This window comes from Verticillium nonalfalfae (genome assembly GCF_003724135.2).
Source record: "Verticillium nonalfalfae strain VnAa140/NRRL 66861 chromosome Unknown scaffold_119, whole genome shotgun sequence".
Classification (NCBI taxonomy): domain Eukaryota; kingdom Fungi; phylum Ascomycota; class Sordariomycetes; order Glomerellales; family Plectosphaerellaceae; genus Verticillium; species Verticillium nonalfalfae.
The window spans coordinates 43,706-59,360 of record NW_021167344.1 but is presented as its reverse complement, the minus strand read 5'-3'; the positions used below and the strand labels follow the sequence as shown (position 1 = coordinate 59,360).

Here is a 15,655-nt window from a genome sequence, read left to right as displayed (position 1 = left end):
GGCGGGCACAGATCGGAGACGGGGGGTTCCCTGTTTTGTGGTGCCAGTCCTGAGCGGCTGCGTAGTTGGGCGCAAAGGCCCTGGGGCAATTGGGTATCGGACCTGCGGTGAGGGATGGACCAAGGGTGGATATGGATGGAGGCTTAGAAGGCCCAGCTCAAGGGTTGCACGCTGTGGGTCGTCAAAGGGTGGTAAGGTAAGGTAGGCGCGCTGGATGTAACAAGGCGGGAAAACGGCCCAAATGACGGTTCTCGGTAGTCTGGCGAGGAGGCGGTGATGATGTGCAGGTTGTTGTGAGCGTGCACGTTGGGGCGAGGTGGGATGAGGCGAGGCGAAGAGGGGGAAAGGGGAACGAGACGCTTTGGTCAGACGACGCAGTTCTATGGCCAACAAGGTACATGTAAGAACAAGCTGGCGGCAAGTAGCCTGCTAGGAACAGTTTGGTCAGTGTGAGGGTTCCTGTGAAGAAGCATGCAAAATCGATTGGGAGGTAGCGGTCAAATAGTGCAGTCTGCATTCCATTGCAATGTGATGCAGGCGGCCGGTGTCATGCTAAAGGCGGGGACGGGGGGGGGGGGGGGGGATTTGCTCGAAGGGCTTGAAGGGTTGACGGGCGTCTGTGAATGAGACCCCTCAGCTGCGTCGTGACCCCCCCTGTTACCGCAGCGTTCCTTTGCCCCTCTGCCCCGCCGGCTTGGCCTCTTTTCCCTGCCGGCTTTTAAGTGTCCAGGCTTTGCAGAGCCCACTTGGGTCCAGATTCGCCAGGGCTGATCAGCATGCTGGGCATCGGCGCATGCTACAGGCCGTGACAGGGAGCCCGGCATGTGTCGCAATGCGATGCTGCAACACACAGAGACAACATGGAGAAACACATCTAAAGCAGGCACGTACCAGGTGTTGTTGGCGTCGATCCAACGAGGTAGACGGCCTGGGTGTTTAGGTTTCCCTAGGGTCGTCGTGTTTCTTTGTTGAGGGGGGGTCTTGCGTTGCGGGACGGCCCTGTCCTCGCCTTTGACGTGGAGAACGTTTGGCTACCGCCTGTTCGTTCCCTTTTGTGTTCGCAAACGGTTGCCGCCGTTGCACGAGGCGAATGTTGGGTGTGTCGATCCAAGACGAGCCGAACCGCAAAGGACGCGGGCCGTAAGCCGAAGTCGTCCGTCGTCTGGCCTTGGCTTGCTCGACGCAACGACGAGGAGGAAATTGGGAGGACGTCGTTGTCTTATGTCTCAAGGCGGTTTGGGGGGCTGCGCAGGTCGCAGGGAGGGAGGGAGGATTACCTGAGGCGGCACAGCTTTGCTTTTGGGGCGGATCACCTGCAGCTCAGGTGGTGGTGTGCGCGTGGTGTGGGAGAGGGGAGTGCCAGGCGACGGGCGATGGGCGATAAGCGGAAGATGTTGACTGTGCACACCAAAGCGGTAAAGCCAAACAAGGTTCTCTCGAGGCACCTGTCCTTGACAATGGTGTTGTTGCTACCGTTGCCGTGGTGTTAGTGGTGAACGGGTGCGACTGCGATTGGAGAGGGGCTCGCACTTGTCCAGTCCGAAAGGGGCAAGGGGGGAGGGGGAGGGGCAAGCTGCGAGAGGGAGCCTTAGGATTCAGGTGAGGTAAGGTGAGGTGAGGTCAGAGCAATGGGTTGGGGGAAGGAGGGGTCGAGGCCACGCCTTCTGGTGAGTACCTTAAATCCAATGAAGTTGTGCTGCTGCAAAGACAGCTACGCAGCCTGTTGGTCCTGGTCTTGCAGTCTCTCTTCCGAGGCCTGGATCCTCTTTTCTGATACCGACGTCAGGAACGGGAAAAGGCTGCGCCTGTGCTGCCTGCTGAGCGGGCCCTGTGATGCAGACGATGGCGAGGAGAAGGGAGGGGGGGGGGGCGAGGGAATGTGCGTTTCCTGGGTTCCTGGTGTGGCCAATTGCACGTGGTAAAGGTCTCTCTCCCTTTCACTGCTGGAGAAGCTGCCGCAGATCAAGTCGGTAATATATGTATTCGGTGATTCGATGATTTTCCACTGTGCCTTTGCATGTACCACATAATTTTTCGGATTCACGTCCGATTGCTCAAGCTGTCGAGGATGAGGTGGCCCAAGAGATGAGATGGTCAAGAGCCTGTCCCGGAAGGCAGAAAGTTTCACGAGATGACCCGCCAAATCCGAGTCGGCAACTTGGATGGAGTGTGCTTGTCGTGCTCCTGACGACGAAGAGTATGAATGCTGCAACTGGTTGGCAACTTTTAGTCCTAGAGCATGGGTCACGCCGCGTGTAAGTGCTGTCGTGTTCGATGCTCCAGAGGGTCAGCTGGCGACATGATTGTCCAGCTTTTATAGAGAGGTTCCGACGACTCGCCAGCTCTCCAGACATCTTTCAACCGGGTCATCCCAGAACAATTCACTCAACATCAAACGAGAACTGGTAAAGTCACGAGGAAGTCCAAGGCTTCCAACGTTGGCGAGCCAGCACAGCGTATCATCGTGAGTTGGCCGCGTCTTCGTGTCGGGTTTGACTCACGGCCAGCGCATCCGCCGGTGGGCCTCGCTCAACCCTTTCGCTGGGCGAACAGCCTAGAAGCGAACAGATCCACTAGGCAGCATACATCGCAGGCGTCATTGGACCTCTCAGACATACCAGGAGAGTTGTCTGACAGTGGCATTGACAAGCGCTGCCCCATCAGTCGCGGTGAAACCCAATCGGGAGCCCTAATGGCCCTGATGCCTGCCTGAAGGAATCGTCTCTGCCCAATTCGCGTTCTCTCTCATCATCGGCCACGTAAAGCTACGCCAATGACCATCTCTGCCTATCGCCGGCACTGCTGCCGGACCTCTCCACCCTCTCGATCTCATGCGCCATGTTGCGTCTGGTTGTGTTGTGTTGGGCGCCACATCTTTGGCTTCCGGACCATCCACAGAAGACGGCAACTATCTTTGATAGGTATTCCGAGGATCCGGCTCACATCACAAGTTGATCCGAGCAGAGCTATTATTCTTCCGATACAATTACGGCATCCACCACTAAGGTGCCAAGGTCGTACAAGCACATGAGATCCAGTCATATCAAGTGCTTTTGCATTGTGTCGGTACATCTCCTAACCGACCACATCACACAAACACTCGGGGATATATACGCTCCACCATACTATGGATGGGCATCATCATCGGACCACATCCGCCGATTCCTTGCTCAGAAGGTCCCGCGCTGCCGCGACTTCGGATTCGCTGTATCCTTGCCATGACTTCTCGCCAGCATCCTTTCGACGCACAATCTCCGATAGCTTCTTTGTTGCCAGCTCTCTCAACTTGTGAACTGTAGCTTCGTCGGGAGGGGACCAGTCATCCGCATCGGGCTGTTTTGCTGACTTGGAATCATCTTTCAAAAGCTTGTCGGTAACCTATGTGTCTCGTCAGAAGAAGCGCCACATTCAAACGCCAAAACCACGTACCAGCTTCAGGCCATAGTAGCCGCGTAGGTAATCATCGCAGAGCTCAATACTCCTGGAGAATCTCTTGAGCGACTCCGTCAACCGCTTCAACTGAGGGCCATCGGAAGCTGTGGCGGCCATGTAGAGGACCTCGCCCAAACGAGCATGCATCTGAAAAAAAGTCAGTACTCGAATGATACCCCGCTTAGTTGAGGCAGCTTACATTCCAAGCGTTCGGGGAGAGCAGCAGCACCTCCTCCAGGGCGAAGATGGATTGTGAGTACAGCCCCTGAGAGAGGTAGATATCAGCGAGCTCCGCCCACGCCTCAGCATCGGTAGGAGAGTAATCAAGTAGCGCATTCAGCGCATCGATGGCCTCAGAGGTCCTGCCGAGAGACCTTAGGAGCGCAACCTTGCGCTTAGCGACGGGCTGCTACGATGTTAGCTTCTGGCCCCAGCCACCCGAAGCGTCCCACTCACTATATTTGTGTTGTCGGGTCCCAAGATTGTGTCGTACTCCATCAGCAACTGTACAATCTCGCCCTGGTTGTCTGCCGCCGCCTCCTTAATAAGGCCCTGGAATGCCCTGACGCGCTCGTTGTCGATGCCAAACCGAGTGACCAGCCTCTCTAGACACTGATACGCCGACTCGGTGTCTCCGGTGCGGCAACATGCCAGGATGAGGTTCTCGTAGACGACCCAAATCTCGGGGGTCTCTGCAGCTGTGAAGAGGGCGAGGAGAGGATTCGAGGCGAAAGCCCTAGGGTTGTTCTTGAGGATCGTCGGGGCCTGCTGGGCGAGATGCAGCGCATCAGCGGGAGAGAGGTGGCCTTGCGGCCTGGTCAAGACTGGCGCCATTATTCAAGACTTCTGCCTCTTAGAGACGCGTGGGAATTTGAGGATCGGGTGTCGTGGAGTCCAGGTCGATGCGATGGCAACCCGCCTTACGTTGCAATCGGTACCTAGCAAGAGGCAAGCTGTCTGGTGGCGGTAGCTTCAATCTGATGCTCGCAGTCTAGGAGGCCCACGTTGGATTGGACCTGATACTACACCACGATGGTATCCACTTTAGAAACCACGATTGATTGGCCTTGGCTCGCGGGCCACGGACTTTCCTCTTGCCGATGGCAAGTCCCACCTTGGAGCCCGGACCACTTTCGATGGTGATCAAAATTGTTGGCCAAAAATTTCCCCTCGACCGCAAACCTTTCACTTCTTCCACCCAGCCTCGAGACATCGCGACTGGGCCACCTGCGCAGGAACAGCTGCGCTTTTCACCAATCCTGGTGATTGAGGCTACGACCAGTCATGGCGTCTTCGTTGACTCCCGCATCTGGCGCCTCGGCAGACGAGCCAGGCCTGGTCGAGAAGACGGCCGCCCTCGCGCTTGCCCAGCCAGATGCGCAGCCCAAGAGCCAGGATTCACCACCGGCTCACAGATCTCACGACCCGGAGAACAACCTGAAGCGGAGCGACCCGTTTCAGTTCGGCAGTCGTCTCTTCAACGAGGGGGACAACGTCTACGAGTTCAATGCATGGGACCATGTCGAGACTGACGATGCATACAAGGAGTATGCTGAAGAGCAGTACGAGATGCAGCGTCAGTCTCCAGTCTCTGACTTTGACAAGAGTGAGTCTCCTTTTTTTTTTTCCAATCACCCCAAAACAATCCCTGGTTTCATGATGATCCCACCAATTACGCATAGTTCACCTGAATCTTTGTGATGAGACTGCATATGTTATAGTCTTTCGCTCCCATCTGATGTTACAAACCTCTTGATTACTCTTTTCATCGAGCTGCTCTGTCTTGGACCTGAACTAACCAGACAACAGATAGGCTCAATGCCAACCCAGCTCGTATGTGGGATCTGTTCTACAAGAACAATACTGCCAATTTCTTCAAGAATCGCAAGTGGCTGCAGCAGGAATTTCCTATCCTTGGTGAAGTGACCAAGGAGGATGCCGGCCCTGCGGTGATTCTGGAAATTGGTGCCGGTGCCGGCAACACGGCGTTCCCCGTCTTGGCGAATAACAAGAACACCGCACTCAAGGTCCATGCTTGCGACTATTCCAAAAAGGCCGTCGATGTCATGCGGGGCCACGAGGAGTACGACACGAAGCACATGCAGGCTGATGTGTGGGATGTGACAAGCGACGAACTTCCCCCAGGCCTGGGCGAGGAGTCTGTCGACGTTGCCATTCTTGTTTTCATCTTTTCGGCGCTGAACCCCAATCAGTGGCAGAAGGCTGTTGAGAACGTCCACCGCCTGCTGAAGCCTGGTGGCCAGGTCTGCTTCCGAGACTATGGAAGAGGTGATCTCGCCCAGGTCAGGTTCAAGAAGGGTCGTTACCTGGACGAAAACTTCTACGTGCGGGGTGATGGGACACGTGTGTACTTTTTCGAGCTCGACGAGCTGAGGACCATCTGGAAGGGTGTTGTTGAGAAGGAAGGTGAAGCTGCCACAAAGGAGCTGTTCGAGATCGAGGATCTCGGTGTTGACAGGCGGATGCTCGTAAACCGCGCCCGCAAGTTGAGGATGTACCGCTGCTGGATGCAGGGTAAATTCAAGAAGATATGAGCTCATATCCAATACAAAAATCCGTAAAAGCATCGTACGCCCACGATTGCGCCTACAGTGTTCAGTACAGCAGGAGTTCTCTCAGCCTGTCCCTCTGGTCCTGGCCAAACCCTATAAGATCTAGATATTGGTCCAGTCCACCGTATTGGGTTGTTATATGTTCTGCAATCGCCTTGATCATGTTTGGGTCCGTACATCCCCAACTCTTTGAGAGGCCAATCTCTTGTATCTCCTTGAACCGCACGTCCGGGTCCGCATTGAGTGCCGCGTCCGTCAGCGCATAATCATGCTCAATGGCCGGGATCGGAACATCCAAGATCATGAGAACGAGTGCGACGATTAACCCGGTTCTGTCCTTCCCTTGCGTACAGTGGACAAGAGACGGGAGAGACTGCTGATCGAGAAACGTTCGAAGGACCTATCAGGGTGTCAATCAACAGTTTTATGTTATGTATGGAGACCAAGAACTACGGACCTGAACGGTCTCGCCATGGCAGTAGTCGAGGGTATCAAGCCCGAGCCCAACAAGGCCCCGCACTTGAAAGACTTCACGACCCATGATGGCCATACCCTTGACACGTTGACCGATTATGTGGTAGAATATGAGTTGGCTTTTATCGAGGCTGTGGGTTAGCTCCAGACATGTCTTCGTTTGGTCTCTGGTGGAGGGACACTAACAATAGATTCCACCACGACAGCTGCCATGCGAGATGCCGCTGCAGTCCTTTCCCCGCTAGACTGACATTAACGTAGTGCAGACCAGGAATCATGGCGCTCTGAGCTAGTTCATCATTTGTCTGGATGGCGGCTGGGAGACCAGGCTGGTGTAGTGGTTGACGCTTTTGCATCTGCCTCAGATGCTCGGTCCTGGTAGTCCTTAGCTGTGTGTGGGATCGAGATCGTCAGGACGGAACGAACTTGGAACGTAGATCCACGACCGTCTTGATACCAATGTCATCTTTCAAACGAGCCCTGTCCTCGGAGGAAGCCTCATCTAGCTGATCTCAGCATATACGGACATGCAGGAGAAGTCTCACTTTTAGGCTGTCTGTACCAGGTCGAGCTGAGCGAAAAAGCAGGCCCTCTCTGAGTCGTCTGGTGTTGGGCAGTCAGTCTTGTGCCACCATGCATTTCAGGGCCTAGTAGTACCTCGCGCCCAGGAAGTTATTGACTGTCGCACCCACATCGCGCAGGTTCACGATGGAAGTGATGGAAACAGAGGCTGACATGATTGAGAATGAATCACGATGCCGTCCACGTACAGAAAGGCGGTCCCCAGCGAATTGGTCAAGCAGGCCAGGTGAGTTCTTGGTGCCAGATGGAAAACAGCTTGAACAGGTCGTTGAATAGATCCAGTGCAGATATCTCCTACCGTCGCGACCTGGTGCATGGATTGGACGAATCTGCGTTTGTCCTCGGGCCCATCACTGGAGTCGGGCGATCACTCGCTTGTTGGCGGGCAAACCGATTTTACCCCCCCTGCGGCACAGTCTCCACGAGCCCTCAGCACGAAGAAGAATTGTAAGTTAAAGCGGGCCGGGCGGCTGATGTCATTAACACTCGCGGCGCCGAGGCCGGTGGGATTTACAGGGTCCTGCCAGGCTGGGCGGGCGGACCATACGTGAGCCGACCTGGACCCGGCTGCTGGTGTGTCTAGCTTGCCAAGATAGGCAGATCACAATCTTTTCGTCCGGTTGTGGACAATCATCTTTGCCGTTTGGGACGGTAGATCGGCTTGATGAGGTGGTTGGGTTCTCGATGCTTGTTGGACAGAAGCATCGTGCAGAGGAATGCTGCGCATCATGGGTTGCTTTGTGAGTGTGCCTCACCCAGATGCTTGCTCTGGGTACCGAACCGGAGGCACCGAAACCCATCGCACGACGTACCGTACCTCAAGATGACACGCCTACACGGATGGCGATGGCCCTTGTTCACCTGAAGGAAGGTGAGGTGCCTTAGGTGGGTGCCTACTGCCCAGTGACATCCCTTGAAGCCGGTGCCACAGCACAGCGTAGCAAGGGAATGGTCGCACCTGCCACCCCAAGGGACCAGAAGCCGCAGGTTCCAGCGTCGAAGGTACCCTCCCCCAACCCTCCCCGAATGCGCAGCACCTCCCCCCACCCATCCTCCAGCAGCCGCTAGGATGGCGCTAGGCACAGCTCTCTCCAGCGGGGGCGTCGCAAAGTGACGTCATGGTCATGTCTTGCAAGAGCGTCCCAGACAAACGAGGAGCAACAGGCCAGAGCAACCAGGCTCCGATTGCCCTGGCTTGTTGGGCTAGCAATGCGCCGTGACACTCGGTCGAGCCATGCCATCACCACTGTCTGCTGCTCGCCGCACCAGTGCGCTACCATTGAACGCAACCGATCTAGTCTCGTCATGCCCCTCGAACCAACTGTCAATGATATAACCTAGCCCTTTCCTCATTTTCCTCTGGGTTGTGTGGCACGTCCCCGAGGCCGCACCCCAAAATACCTAATCCCACCAGCTTGTTTGCACGCCCACCTTGGTTCCTCGGTTCCTCGCTACCTTGTCCAAATACGAACGCCCTACGCAAGTGTCTTCGCACGCAGTTCAGCTGCCCCGGTCGTCTGACTACCCGACTGCAGACCGCTGCGTCCTCATCTTACGACACGCATTCGTTGACTGTCTTGTCTACCTGATTGACCATCCAAGAGTGAGCTTGTGGAGTTCTGGGTGTATGCACTTCGCCCACTTTCAACATCTCAACATGTCGCGGTCCACTGTACAGGATGCCAGCATGGCTGAGACACAGTACCAAGTTGTGACCCCAGGTACGTAATTTACGTTTGTACGAGTCTTGGTGCCTATGCTTGGGTACGGTGGTCGCGAGCCGGGAGGTGGGAGGGGAGTCATGGGCCGAAGGCTCCGTTCATCGATCAAACAATCGGCCGAGCAGATAAACCCTTGACGAACCCTGCAAATGCAAAGAAGATCCCGACTACACCCCTACCCTACACATGCCTGACCTCACAGTGAGCTCAACTGACGACCAGCTTCCATAGCCGCTCTTGCTGGAACCATCAAGTACGCCAAACCGCAAGATCTTCCCAGCTTTCCCTCACACGGCTTGCGACAAGACGGCGCTGCAGCAGGTGCCGCAGCGTCATTAGGCTGGGCGAACCAGAAGCCCATCAACCCGTGGCGACCTGACAAGTCGTCATCCGCATCCGCCGCTGCCGTTCTAGCCAAGGACTACAAAATGGCGCCCCAGTGGGAACCAAACGCCAGCTCTGCTGGCGCCAAAGCCGCGCTCCTCGCAACGCAGTCCGCTGGCAAGTCGCAAAACTCATCCAGCACACCACGACCTTCGTCCACCGCAGGTTGGGGCAACTCGGCCGCCGCTCAGGCCACTCAGGCCGCGCTCAACCAACGGCACTCAAAGGCGCCTCAGTCACCTTCCAAGGCATCGTCTAATAGCAACCCCGCAGCAGCACAGGCGGCTGCCGCCATGAAGATGCACACGCCATCTAGTTCTATTTCATCCTCGCAAGCCGGCTGGGGCAATTCCGCTGCCACTCAAGCATTCAAGACCAGCCAATCTGTGCGAAAGCCTCTCACAACACCTAGCTCCGACCAAGCCAACACCAACGAGCGAAATGGTCTTGGATCGTTGTCGGCTGCCCAGAGCGCCATGCCTGCGAGACGGCGACCTCGAGCAGCCTCTACCCCCAACACTGACGCGCTCGAGGCCAAAGCAGCTGCCAGTGCTCTCAGTGCCGCATCGGCAGCCCATGGCCCGACAGTGCGCCCTCAGTCGTCCGTCGGCGCAGGTGGCGCATCTGCCGTGACGTCCCTGCCTCGCAGCATGTTCACGTCCAACCCGGCGTTCAGCAAGTCAGAGGATGAAAAGCGAGCCGATCTTCTTCACGCATCAGCGGTGGCCATGGCCAAGAAGATGTACACGCAGCATGAAAAAATGGCTACCCAGACTCGGAGTAACCAAGACGCCGAGTCTGACGTCGCAAGCACCGATGATCAACCCAGACCATACGTGAACCTTCAGGAGGCCGCTTACAAGATGGCGCAAGAGAGACTTGCGAAGCTGGAGGCTGAGCACGGTCGCAGCAGAGAGTACCAAGAGTACTATGGCAACAGCGGAAGCATTCCAGGCCGCCGCAACACTCTTCAGCGACGCTTCACATTGAAGCCCAAGCTACGAAGGCGTTCTTCAAGCGAGGGTGATGGTGATGATCGCCAGCAGTCAGAGCGCATTCGGCAGCAAATGTCCATTTTTTCAACAAACTTGTCGAAAGTTGACGAGCAGAAGCGATCCAAGGACCGGGAAATGCTCCTCGCAGCTGCACAGAGGAACGTCAAGGCGCGGCTGCAGGGTATGGACGACAAGGTATACGCTGATACGGGCAAGTCCCGGCCACCGAAGAAGCTGAGTGAATGGGAGCTCAAGGCGCACGAGGCGGCTCAACAGATGCACACCTCGCGCAACAAGAACCATGGCAAAGTCGACATGGGTGGCGGCATGTTTATGAGCCCCGAGGACGTCGACGCCATTGCCATGAAGAAGGTCCAGCCTGTGCTCGACGAGATCAACGAGAAGGCAGCCGTCGAGCGCGAGAAGCAGGAGGTGATCCGACTGGAGGCTGAAGCCAAGAAAAAGGACGAAGAAAAGGCCAAGGAGCGGGACAGAGAAATCAAGGCGATCAACAAACAGATCAGAGGTGAGTATCCCACACATTGCATCCGCGCGCCATGTGACCCATACTAATTGCCACGAAGATGATGAGAAGCGCGAGGAGAAGGAGCGTCGCCAGCACGAGAAGGCCGAGCAAAAAGCGCAGAAGGACGCCGAGCATGCCATCAAGGCCGAGGAGAAACGTCAAGCCAAGGAAGAAAAGCGCAAGTCAAAGCTCACACAGAAGCAAGCTGAGAACCCCAGCGCTGCCCACGATGCCACCAACGACACGGACAGCGACGAGAACGAGGACATGGCGGAGGTTCACCCGCAGCCCATGGTCGATACAGACACTGCGAACCACTCCAATGAGGCGCGCAGTCCCAAGGAAGCAGGGTCCCCGACGCACAAGGTCAAGTCGTGGCTCAAGTCACGATTTACGCGACCGCGCGGCAAGTCATCGGCTGATGTCGAGGGCCAGCCCAAGGGTTTTGTCGGTGGCGCGGCCCTCCACAGGGGTCTCAACGACAGTACGACCAGCCTCGACAACCGTGCCAACAGCATGCGCGACGTCGCACTGGCGGGTAAGGGACGTGGGCGATCGGAGACAGCCACAACGCGAGATTCGGAGCCCATCAGCGTCGTGAGCTCCGACGATGAAGGATTTAAGGACGCGCGCGATGATCTTGAGCGTACCATTACACCGCCGACAAAGATTCGGGACCCTAATGAGGAGGCGAACGGGAGTCCGACACGGGACTCGCGATTTCGGGAGGTTCTGTAATCGAACGATGCTATGAATTGGTGTTTTGCAGGTGTTTGCGGTGTTTTAGGGAGACTGGCTGACAAAGCAATGGAATGGCAATGTTTGTCTTGGGTAGACCTGAAGGAGGGTAGTTTGAACACGCCGTCTGTACAATGTGCATAAATTGCAAGTATTTCATCCGATCGCGATCGATCGGCAGTGTGGTGTTTGCCGCCCGGAGCTTGTCGAGGCTTCAGTGCTAGTGTTACGCTAGCGCTACGGCTAGGCCGGCTGCGTTAGACTTGAATCTCGTCAGTGGGATGATGTTGGGGGAAGTTGATGAAAGCCATGATGGCACGGCCCCTTGACATCATCGCCGGCAGGGACGGCACGTAGTAGCACATCATAGGAAGGCAAGAATCTGTATTGCGCAGGAACGCGAGGCACGACGTGTAGGTCACGACGAGATAGATGGGTCGTGCGGAACCTTTTTTGTGATAAAAGTATTGGTCATTATCAATTGTCTACTAAGGGATATTTTGTATGGAGGTATCATATGTTCCCAGAACTCTGGTGTCAACAAGCCAAACGCCCTCATCACGCCCCGCTTGTAAATTCGTCAATGCAAGAAACCCCTTGCAAAAAAAGAAAAAAAAAAGAAAGAGAACGCCACCTGGCTCATCAGATCGTCACGTCCTTTTTTTAAAAGTTGCTGCTCGGCCCTTGCGCCATGTACCGAGGGTACTGCTGGCCCTCGACGACGGGCGCGTCGGCCATCTCGAGGTTGTCGTCGTCGGCGCGGGGGCTCGTGCTGCCGGAGCCGCCAGGCTTCTGGAAGCGGCGGGCGTGCTGCTTGGTGCGGACGGCGGGCCAGAGGTCAATGGCGAAGGAGAAGACGTAGAAGCTGAAGACGAAGGCGACGACCCACTCGAGGACGGCGGCGACGTCGGGGTTGCCGGAGCGCATGGTGACGGCAAAGGCGATGGCGATGGCGGCCTCGACGAGGATGAAGGCGAGCTTGACCCAGAAGGAGATGCGCAGGACGCGGTGCTCGCGGTATTTGATGCCGAGGCGCTGGTACTCCCAGCAGATGAAGACGGCGGAGAGTAGGTAGCCGACGATGAAGAGGCCGAGGAAGACGCGGTGCAGGCTCGGGTGGCGGGCCGTGTCGAAGATGGCGAGGCAGATGAGGCCGACGGTGCCGACGAGGGCGAAGACGATGGTCAGCGCCTTGAGCACCTTTTCGCCCGTGCTCATGTTGGGCACGAGACGGCCGCGGTGGCGCAGCCAGAGGTCGGCGAGGAAGGACAGGTCGAGGAAGACGACGGTCACGGCGCAGCCGGCGATGAAGAGGGGCTTGAGCGTCGAGGCGCCGACGTCGCTGATGTAGGCGATGGATTGGCGGTCGGCCATGGAGCTGTAGCGCTGGCGGTCGGTGTGGATGATCCAGTAGAGGAGCATCGAGAGAAGCATGCCGAGCCACACGACGCCCGAGATGACGGGCAGAACCTGGACTTGGTGAGTTAAGGTGCCTTTTTGATGATGGTCTCGTGTCGTTCTCTGTCATGAAAGCTTACCCAGAATGAAAAGATCTTCATGGTGACGGAGGATGGACGTGGATCACTCGTTCTTCTCGATGGTTGCGGTTGAGGATAGTAGTGATGGATGAATGCTTGTTTGTTTGGGTGTCAGTGGGATGCAGAAGAATCCCGCCTTTGGCAAAGGTCTCGTGGTTGAGGAGAAGAGAGACTATGGGTCAGAACGACATCAAGATCCCAACTCTGTTCACAAAGGGCGGGCTACTGGGTAAGTAAAAGAAGAAGACTTGCTACCCTTCTTGGCTGCAAGGATGTAAAGTCCGGCCGGGGAGGTTGTTGGACCCGTCGCATGTCCGCAGGGCCCGATCGGCAGATCGCGTTCGCGGCAGTGCTCAGTCACACAGGAACGACTTGGATGGGCGCCAGGCAGGGACCCAGACAGGAAAACCTAGACAGGAAATCTTCGATGACTCGGCTTCGCTCAGCCCGGAGACTGATGCCAGCCCATGACGTAGGCCGGCCAGCGGAGGGGGGGAGGGGGGGGGGAGAGAAGGAGCAGCGTGGGTGATTACAGCGCGCGCTTGGCTTCCCGGGGGCGGGCGGGCCCCTACTACGCGTCCACTGCCCACCCATCCACTGTTTGCCTGCTGTGCAGCCCTGCTGCGGTGCCTGCTTACACAGCCAATTTGAGCATGTTAACCCCGCGGTTCCTCCGGGTCGGGCCACTGTGCTGCCCGGAGGAGGCATCTGCTGATTGATCGCCTGTTCAGTACCCAACCAGCATGTGTTTGATTTCTGAGTAACGAGGCTATTCATGATGGCGGTTCTGGTTGTGATGAGGAATCAATTGTCTTGCAAGCAGACCCTTGAGAATGACCGGCGCCGACGGGTGACATCAACGCCTTGATGTCGCCTCCTGCATCCGTCCGTTCGTCTGAAGAATGAATCCCTTGCTCCGTGGTCATGGCAACATTGCGTCATGAAACCTTATTGCTTCACCAAGGAAGAGCCCACTGACAGAAGCGGCACGCTAGCATGTGTTGGGCTGCTGAGCCACACTCTGTGAGCTGGCCATGGCCGCCGAGTACGAGTATCGAAACTGGCATGACTAATCGGGGGCCCTCTGCTCTGAGAGTCCAGAGGCATGGATCATGAGCCAGCCAGCCAATCAATACCCTTGAGAGCGCAAGGCTGAGCTTCACCACCCTTGACCTATCCCTTGAAGGCGCCTTGCCGCCGCCTCGTCTTTGACCCAACGCTGAAGCTCGGAGCAGCAGCCACCTTCACCCCCTCTCTCACGATATCGATATCACCAGCCCAGCAGAAGCCAGCCACCACGAAGGCAGGGCAGGGACGTCCGCCATGTCGGCCTCACCTCTCGTGCTGCGGCCTACAGAGCCTCCGAAATCCACGTCGGCCGTCTCCTCACCGCGCAAGAATGCCTCGTCCAACCAGGCCTCGGCGAGCGCCACGCCTCAGCCCACGGGCAGCGACGACAACAAGCCCGCCAAGCCCATCTCGCTGCCCCCTACCCTCGATCTCGCCGAGCAGATGAACGAGGAGGAGAAGAGGAAATACATCAAGGGCAAGAAGCTCGGTGAGGGTACCTATGCCATCGTCTTCCTCGGCCGCCTGCGATCCGACCCCGCCTCCCTCGTGGCCATCAAGAAGATCAAGATCCAGAAGGAATACCGCGAGGGCATGGCACCCGACGCCGTCCGCGAACTCAAGCATCTCCAGGAGCTCCAGCACCCCAACATCATCTCCTTGCTGTCCGTCTTTTCCTCCAAGGACCAGAACCTCAACCTCGTGCTCGAGTACCTGCCCCTCGGCGACCTCGAGATGCTCATCAAGGACACGGACAACGTGCGCTACGGCGCCGCCGACATCAAGGCCTGGATGGGCATGCTCTGCCGCGCCGTCTGGTTCTGCCACGAGAACTTTGTCCTGCACCGCGACATCAAGCCCAACAACCTGCTCATCGCCGCCGACGGCGACATCAAGCTCGCCGATTTCGGTCTCGCCCGCTCCTTCGCCGACCCCCTGCAGCTCATGTCGAACCAGGTCATCACGCGCTGGTACCGGCCTCCCGAGCTCCTCTTCGGCGCCAAGCACTACTCGGGCGCCGTCGACGTCTGGTCCGTCGGCTGCGTCTTCGCCGAGCTCATCATCCGCCACCCCTTCATGCCCTCGGACACGGAGGTCCAGCAGATCTCCGTCATCTGCAACGCCGTCGGCACCCCGACCGAGGCCAACTGGCCCGGCGTCTCCAAGCTGCCCGCCTACACCGTCCCCGACGGCGACCCCGAGCCCCCGCGCGGCCGCGACTACTTCATGTCCTTCTTCAGCTCCGCCGGCCCCGACGGCGTCGACCTCCTCATGCGCTCCCTCACCCTCGACCCCTCGAAGCGCATCACCGCCCGCGATATGCTGCTGCACAACTGGTGGCACGCCCAGCCCAAGCCCACGCGCAAGGAGAACCTGCCGCGCAAGGACGCCGGCGGCGAGGAGCAGATGGGCGCCGACCTCAAGCGCCGCCCCGGCGTCATTGACGAGGACAGGGGGAGCAAGGTGGCGCGGAAGCTTGATTTTGGGAAAATGTGACCTTGCACAACGTCCGAGGCATGGCGAGGGTTTGCACGTGAAAATAGGAATCAGATCAGGCATCACTTGGCGTTTGGGCAAAGGGGCGTTCGGGACACATTCAAAACCCAAAAAGGGGGGATGGTGG

At 57.3% G+C, this 15,655-nt stretch overlaps 6 protein-coding genes across 6 annotated transcripts; 3 read left to right on the top strand and 3 right to left on the bottom strand.

The window, feature by feature from the left end:
• Window positions 1-3,141: 3,141 nt before the first annotated feature.
• On the bottom strand, window positions 3,142-4,266 carry D7B24_001025 (uncharacterized protein; the record flags this gene model as incomplete). Its single annotated transcript, XM_028635270.1, has 4 exons — window positions 3,142-3,378; window positions 3,430-3,579; window positions 3,632-3,838; window positions 3,889-4,266. 4 exons carry the CDS (start codon window positions 4,264-4,266, stop codon window positions 3,142-3,144), a joined length of 972 nt encoding a protein of 323 aa, XP_028492158.1.
• A 450-nt stretch (window positions 4,267-4,716) lies between these two features.
• Window positions 4,717-5,987, top strand: D7B24_001024 (uncharacterized protein; the record flags this gene model as incomplete). The annotated part of the gene is made up of 2 exons (XM_028635269.1): window positions 4,717-5,038; window positions 5,242-5,987. The coding sequence occupies 2 exons, from the start codon at window positions 4,717-4,719 to the stop codon at window positions 5,985-5,987; spliced, it is 1,068 nt and encodes a 355-aa protein (XP_028492157.1).
• Window positions 5,988-6,048: 61 nt separating this feature from the next.
• D7B24_001023 (uncharacterized protein) lies at window positions 6,049-7,216 on the bottom strand (the record flags this gene model as incomplete). The annotated part of the gene is made up of 6 exons (XM_028635268.1): window positions 6,049-6,405; window positions 6,463-6,598; window positions 6,666-6,854; window positions 6,906-6,981; window positions 7,042-7,073; window positions 7,137-7,216. The coding sequence occupies 6 exons, from the start codon at window positions 7,214-7,216 to the stop codon at window positions 6,049-6,051; spliced, it is 870 nt and encodes a 289-aa protein (XP_028492156.1).
• Window positions 7,217-8,718: 1,502 nt separating this feature from the next.
• D7B24_001022 (uncharacterized protein) lies at window positions 8,719-11,425 on the top strand (the record flags this gene model as incomplete). Its single annotated transcript, XM_028635267.1, has 3 exons — window positions 8,719-8,782; window positions 9,014-10,687; window positions 10,746-11,425. 3 exons carry the CDS (start codon window positions 8,719-8,721, stop codon window positions 11,423-11,425), a joined length of 2,418 nt encoding a protein of 805 aa, XP_028492155.1.
• Window positions 11,426-12,088: 663 nt separating this feature from the next.
• Window positions 12,089-12,984, bottom strand: D7B24_001021 (uncharacterized protein; the record flags this gene model as incomplete). The annotated part of the gene is made up of 2 exons (XM_028635266.1): window positions 12,089-12,895; window positions 12,964-12,984. The coding sequence occupies 2 exons, from the start codon at window positions 12,982-12,984 to the stop codon at window positions 12,089-12,091; spliced, it is 828 nt and encodes a 275-aa protein (XP_028492154.1).
• Window positions 12,985-14,286: 1,302 nt separating this feature from the next.
• On the top strand, window positions 14,287-15,528 carry KIN28 (TFIIH complex serine/threonine-protein kinase subunit kin28; the record flags this gene model as incomplete). The annotated part of the gene is made up of 1 exon (XM_028635265.1): window positions 14,287-15,528. One exon carries the CDS (start codon window positions 14,287-14,289, stop codon window positions 15,526-15,528), a length of 1,242 nt encoding a protein of 413 aa, XP_028492153.1.
• Between the last annotated feature and the right edge of the window lie 127 nt (window positions 15,529-15,655).